The sequence below is a fragment of the Staurois parvus genome, unplaced genomic scaffold (genome assembly GCF_062004578.1).
Source record: "Staurois parvus isolate SC_StPar_1 unplaced genomic scaffold, SC_StPar_1.0 ptg002787l, whole genome shotgun sequence".
Taxonomy (NCBI): Eukaryota; Metazoa; Chordata; class Amphibia; order Anura; family Ranidae; genus Staurois; species Staurois parvus.
The window spans coordinates 108,957-116,370 of NW_028320583.1; the positions used below are offsets into that span (position 1 = coordinate 108,957).

General features: G+C 46.0%; 1 protein-coding gene across 1 annotated transcript; it reads left to right on the plus strand.

Moving 5' to 3' along the window:
* The first annotated feature begins 1,580 nt into the window (after nt 1-1,580).
* On the plus strand, nt 1,581-7,414 carry LOC149429128 (beta-1,3-galactosyltransferase 2-like). The gene is made up of 2 exons (XM_089666701.1): nt 1,581-1,692; nt 5,776-7,414. The coding sequence occupies exon 2, from the start codon at nt 5,885-5,887 to the stop codon at nt 7,001-7,003; it is 1,119 nt and encodes a 372-aa protein (XP_089522827.1). The 5' UTR covers nt 1,581-1,692; nt 5,776-5,884; the 3' UTR covers nt 7,004-7,414.

Consider the following 7,414-nt stretch of genomic DNA (forward strand, 5'->3'; position numbering starts at 1 on the left):
CTTGTGCAAAGCCTTCCCAGAAGAGCGAAGGATGATACAACCACCATGAAGGGGGGTTCCAGAGAAAAGCAGCTTGTATCCACAATATTAAACCAGACCCAGTTGGCTATACAGTTTAGACTCACACTCCACACTCATCTCAAGGACACATGAACCACAGGTTCAAAGAGAACGGGAAGTCAGTAGATCCATCAAGTTGAAAGCCTGTTTATTTATGATCCACAATATTAAACCAGATCCAGATGACTACGTAGTCTAGAATCACACTCCACATCTCATAGATAAAACTAACCACAGGTTGCAATAATAAAGACAGCAGCAAGCCAGTAGATCTATGAATTTAAAGCATGTTATTCTTGCAAAGCCTCCAAAGCAAGGCAAAGCAGGTCATACAATGGAGATTGACCATTTTACGAACGGTTTCACCTTGCCGATTAAACTTTTTATGATTGTGCTCCAAAGTTCGCTCCATAAAGAACTTTGGTGTGGAGTGGAGGAACGTAGGTGTCCTGCACAGAGCCGTGACCTCAACCCAACTGAACACTTTTGAGATGAGCTGGAACGCTGATACCAAGCCAGGTCTTCTCACCCAACATCTACACATGACCTCACAAATGATCCAAATTCTCACAGACACCCTCCAGAAGCTCATGGAAAGCCTTCAAAGAAGAGCGGAGCATATTAGAACCAACGTGGGGGGTTCTAGAGAAAAGCAGCATGACCCCAACACATGAACAATAGTCAATCCCAAATGCTGGTGGATGAATTCTAGATATAGTCTCCTAATATAGCGGACAAGATCAATATCCGTATAATAAAGAGTTCCAGTTCTAGAGAACAACAGCTTGTATCCATATTAAATCAGACCGAGTTGACTACGCACTGAATGCCTGAGGGATGAGTTGGAAGGCCAAAACTGAGCCAGGTCTTGTCGTCCACCATCAGTACCTGACCTGACAAATGAGCCATATTCCCAAAACCACACTCCAGAATCTTGTGGAACGCCTTCCCAGAAGAGCGGAGGGATGTTGGAACCACTAAGGAGGGAGGGGTCATCTCCATGTTGATGGTTCTAATGGGATTGGTTTCTTCTCTGCAGGCGTGAGCCTGCTTTTGCACCCTCCAGCTTTTTGTAAATAAACCCCAAAGTGTCAACAGTCATGTCAAATACTCAAGATGTTGTCACCAGATCCGCAACCCTTAGCAGGGGAAGACCCTTCAGAGTCCAATATGGCTGACAATTCGAAGGTGCAGCCCCCCTTCCCCATAGCCAACAAGGAAGAAGGGCTGACCCTGAAGGGTCTTCCCGTGGTACAAGCGGATCTGGCGACAGTCACGTGTTGAGTATTTGATACGCCTGTTGATGCCTTTGTGAGTATATTACTTGCTTTTATTTATGAATGAAGTGTATGGGAAGGTAGTGCGCTCGGCTGGGGCGCCCCCTATCTATCGTTTTATAGTACTTTCCATTACATACTTCTGACCCCTGGATTCTGCATTGCTACTGACCCCCGCGCTCTGCCCTGCCTTTCTTTTTAATGGGGCTTTGCGACGTTCTTGTTTTTTGTAGCGCCCTGCACTCTGATGATTCCTGATCTCTTCCATGTTGTTCTTGCAGATCTCCAGCTCTCCAGGGTTGCCTACATGTGCCCTAGACGTGTAAAGATCGACCGCCTCGTCATATCACCTCGGGTAAATGTTGCGTGAATGCCGGCAAGGCTGAGGAAATTGCTTTGTTATCTCCGGCAGCCATTGAGCTAAAAATATAAAGCGGGACGTGACCTTTTCAGCTCTGAGCTGACCAAGGCGATCACACAACACGCGTGTATTTTGATGGAGGGGCGAAGGGTTAGAACACACGTGTCAAACACAAGGTCCGAGACCATTTCATGTGGCCCTCGCACCTACAGTTGTGACCAAAATTATTCAACCCCCACTGAAATTGAGTGTTTTGGCCAGTTTGACATTGCTTTTGATCATTCAGTCATCTTGCTTACATTTACATTAAAGAGGCACTTGTAGGTCAGACAAATATAACATAACAGTTATAATGAAATAACCACAAATGTCTTTTCTGTGCTCACAGCATTATCAGTTTTATTCAACCCCCAAGTGACATTCAATCTTAGTACTTAGTACAGCATCCTTTTACAGTTATAACAGCTTTTAAACGTGAAGCATAGCTTGACACAAGTGTCTTGCAGCGATCTACGGGTATCTTCGCCCATTCTTCATGGGCAAAGGCCTCCAGTTCAGTCACATTCTTAGGCTTGCGCACTGCAACTGCTTTCTTTAAGTCCCACCAGAGGTTCTCAATCGGATTTAAGTCTGGTGACTGCGATGGCCACTCCAAAATGTTCCAGCCTTTCCTCTGCAACCATGCTCTAGTGGACTTGGAGGTATGCTTGGGATCATTGTCCTGTTGAAAGGTCCAACGTCTCCCAAGCCTCAGGTGTGTGACGGACTGCATCACGTTTCCATCCAATATCTCCTGGTACTGAAGAGAATTCATGGTACCTTGCACACGCTGAAGCTTCCCTGTACCTGCAGAAGCAAAACAGCCCCAAAGCATGATTGACCCTCCACCATGCTTCACAGTAGGCAAGGTGTTCTTTTCATCATAGGCCTTGTTCTTCCTCCTCCAAACATAGCGTTGATCCATGGGCCCAAACAGTTCTAATTTTGTTTCATCAGTCCACAGAACACTATCCCACAACTTTTGTGGTTTGTCCACATGGCTTTTGGCATACTGCAGTCGACTCTTCTTATTCTTTGGAGACAGCAAGGGGGTACGCCTGGGAGTTCTGGCACGGAGGCCTTCATTACGCAGTGTGCGTCTTATTGTCTGGGCTGAAACTTCTGTACCCACATCTGACAAATCTTTTCTCAGTTCCTCAGCAGTCACACGGGGACTTCTCTCCACTCTACGCTTCAGGTAGCGCACAGCAGTCGAAGTCAGCATCTTCTTTCTGCCACGACCAGGTAGCGTTTCAACAGTGCCCTTTGCCTTGAATTTGCGAATGATGCTTCCTAAGGTGTCTCTTGGTATGTTTAACATCTTTGCAATCTTCTTATAGCCATTGCCCTTCCTGTGAAGAGAAATCACCTCTTCTCTTGTCTTCCTGGACCATTCTCTTGCCTTCACCATGTTTGTAACCACACCAGTAAATGTCTAGAAGGAGCTGAGTATCACAGTCATTTTAAAGCTGCCTAATTGGTGCTTATTATGCTTGATTGCTGCTCGGTGACATCCACAGGTGTTTTCAATACCTGATGGAAAGCACCTGTATGAACCTCTGTTCTTCAGAGTGGTAGTCTTTAAGGGGTTGAATAATTGTGGCAATGAAGAAACCACATAAGAACCATTTACTACTGTATTACATAAACAATTGATGTCATTTTAGTTGCATTTGGGTAGTTACAACGTCCTTGTAGGATTTGATTCTGAATACAATTCCAAATGTACACTATAGTCCCTAAACCCCTTTACAGCATTGGGGGTTGAATAATTTTGGTCACAACTGTAGGTGAGAGGTGGAGACCAGTATACTGTGCATAGCACACTCCTAAACCCTGCACTCTGTAAACAGCGCACTCCTAAACTTTGTACTCTGTATGTAGTGCTCCACTGAACCCTGCGCTCTGTATGTAGTGCACCACTGAGCTCTGCACTCTGTATGTAGTGCACCACTGAGCTCTGCACTCTGTATGTAGTGCACCACTGAGCTCTGCACTCTGTATGTAGTGCACCACTGAGCTCTGCGCTCTGTATGTAGTGCACCACTGAGCTCTGCACTCTGTATGTAGCGCACCACTGAGCTCTGCGCTCTGTATGTAGTGCACCACTGAGCTCTGCGCTCTGTATGTAGTGCACCACTGAGCTCTGCACTCTGTATGTAGCGCACCACTGAACTCTGCACTCTGTATGTAGCGCACCACTGAACTCTGCACTCTGTAAACAGCGCACTCCTGAACTCTGTTTGTAGTGCACCACTGAGCTCTACACTCTGTATGTAGCACACTCCTGAACCATTCACTCTGTATGTAGCGCACCACTGAGCTCTGCACTCTGTATGTAGCGCACCACTGAACCCTGCACTTGCTACATAGCGCACCACTGACCTCTGCATTCTGTAAACAGCGCACTCCTGAACTCTGTATGTAGCACACCACTGAACCCTGCACTCTGTATGTAGCACACCACTGAACCCTGCACTCTGTATGTAGCGCACCACTAAACCCTGCACTCTGTATGTAGCGCACCACTGAACCCTGCACTCTGTATGTAGCGCACCACTGAACCCTGCACTCTGTATGTAGCACACCACTGAACCCTGCACTCTGTATGTAGCACACCACTGAACCCTGCACTCTGTATGTAGCACACCACTGAACCCTGCACTCTATATGTAGCACACTACTGAACTCTGTACTCTGTATGTAGCACTCCACTGAGCTCTGCACTCTGTATGTAGCACATCACTGAACCCTGCGCTCTGTATGTAGCGCACCACTGAACTCTGTATGTAGCGCACCACTGAGGTGGAGGAAGAAAGAAGAGAGGAAGATGCCGAATGTCTGGGGCCAGTGCAGCAGCTTACCTGCTGCTCCTTCCAGTGTTCCTCTCAGACTCAGTCCCTTACAGAAAGCCAGCTGGCAGCTGCTGATTACTGTGGAGTTCCAGCCCTTCTCTTGCCATTCATCAGGGGAGCCGGAGCTAAGCTGCGTAGAACACTAAATTATAGAAGCGTATACCATCAAAATGACTAACCCCAGTATAATATATGACAATGGTTGTTGCACCCATGTCTGAATTAACTGCACGCTAACACCTATACTTACCTGTAGACATGTGCAGAAAAAAAAAAATGTGTTTTGTTTCGCGTCGTTTATTCATTTTCGACCAAATTAGAATTTTTCCAATGGATTTGATTCAAATTTTAATCGAATTCAAATAAAAATATTGAATTGATCCAAATTCATTTTAGAGAAATAGTTGGTTCTATTCTATTCCATTATTTCCTGTTTTATTCTTTTTTATTATGTTCTATTTTATTCCTTTATTTTCTATTTTATTCTTTTCTATTCTATCCTGTTCTACTCTATTCTGTTTAATTGTATTCCTTTTAAAATTCACATTTTGGAAGACGGCTATATTTATTCTGTTGTATTTTTTTTTTATTCTATTCCTTTTTATTTTCTATTCTATTCCATTTTATTCTTTTTTTTTTTTATTATTATAAATATTTATTAATTTCCATTTTATTCTATTCCATACTTTTCAAAATTCGAATTTCGGAAGACACTAATACACACAGTCTTTGGAGGAAATCAAGAATAGTCAGCAATGTTTTATATTTCAAATTTGTTTTCGAAAAATAAACACTTGATATTGAATTTGATTTAAATTTTGGACGAACTTTCATTTCATTATTTTGGATTCATTTAAAATTTAATATTTTCATTCGGAAATTTGGATACATTTGAATCTCGGAATTCAAAAATTTTTGTCCGAATTTCGATTCGGAACGAAACGAACCGCACACGTCTACTTACCTGTCCACGCTCATGCCACATCTACACAGTGCAGCCCAAGGGCAGCTTCATCAGGGGCTGTGCAGGCCCCATGGGCCAGCAGTATGGACATTATGGGATGGGAAGGAGGTGCCGAGTTCATGGCGGTGTAGGCATGACTATGTCTGGTATGGGTGGGGTGGTAGGAGCTTTCCATAAATTTTTCAGCTTGGTTTCACATTCTTCTTTAATTTTTTCTAGAACGTTCCTCCAGGAAGTGAAGATGCTGCAAAGACACCCGCGGCAAAAACGCAAACCAACACGGAGCTGAAAATGTTTGGAAATATGAAGCCCTTGTGAAGAGTCGATCATGTTTTCCTTGGTACGGCTCATCTGCTATTCCGGCACTAAGTGGAGGGTCACCCGCCTCTTGTTTCTGGTCCTGATCCTTTTTACGTTGATGGTGCTCATCTTCAGTAACATAAGGTGGCTCCCTGGGAAGATAGTCATTTCCACCTTGAAAATACAAAACGCCCTGGCCAATCTGTCTAGTAGGGTTCAAGTCAACATGCAAGTGGTGGAGAACCACATCTCCTCTATAAATACACAGCTTCTGATGGCGAATTCTTCACTGGAGACCAAGTCCAGCAAGGACTCTCAGAAAAGGGTTCATACGTACGATTACGTCATCAATGAGCCCGATAAATGTAAAGATGGCGCTCCATTCCTTATTCTTCTCATCACCGTGGAATGTTGGAGGAAGCAAGCTCGGCAGGCCATTCGACAGACGTGGGGGAAGGAGGACTTTCTACCCGGAGTCAAGGTACTGCGGCTGTTCATTGTAGGCAAGAACCAAGGGTGGACTGAGGACGGGCAGAGGTCTCTTGTTGAGGAAAGTCAGACATTTCACGACATCATTCAGCAGGATTATTTGGACACCTACTATAACCTGAGCACAAAGGTCATCAACGGGTTCAACTGGATTTCCACATACTGCCCGAACGCCTCATACGTCATGAAAACGGACAGCGACATGTTCGTCAACACCGAATATCTAGTCTACCATGTCTTGAAACCAGACAAGCCTCCGAGAGTAAACTACTTCACTGGATATATGATGATCAACGGAACGCCGATCCGGAATCTGGACAGCAAGTGGTACGTTCCTCCCGAAGAATACCCGGAGGACAGTTACCCGTTGTTTTGCTCCGGGACCGGCTACGCCTTCTCTGGAGACCTGGCAACCAAGATCGTCAAAGTCTCCCCAGCCATCAGATGGATCCATCTGGAGGACGCCTTTGTTGGCCTTTGTCTTGACAAGTTGGGGGTTCTGCCGGAGGCCCCACCAAAGGACACCGACTTCAACCCCTGGAAGGTGGTCTACTCAGACTGTGAATACAGCAAGATTGTGACGTCTCACGAATTCAGTCCGGGGGACATGATATACTATTGGAACCACTTACAGCAAAATAAACAGAAATGTGTCTGAACCCTCAGAGGCGGACCCTCGGAGAGCAGACCCTCGGAGAGCAGACCCTTGGAGAGCAGACCCTCGGAGAGCAGACCCTTGGAGAGCAGACCCTCGGATAGCAGACCCTCGGAGAGCAGACCCTCAGAGAGCAGACCCTCGGAGAGCAGACCCTCGGAGAGCAGACCCTCGGAGAGCAGACCCTCGGATAGCAGACCCTCGGAGAGCAGACCCTCGGAGAGCAGACCCTCGGAGAGCAGACCCTCGGACAGCAGACCCTCGGACAGTCGGCGACCGCCATTGAGGGTCTTCATTCAAAGTGTTTCAAATATTTGTTGGTTTCTCGTGATTTCAATCTCTTCCAGTCCAGACGCTCCCCCCCCCCCTTCCAGTCTGGACGCTCCCCCCCCCCTTCCAGTCCGGACGCTTCCC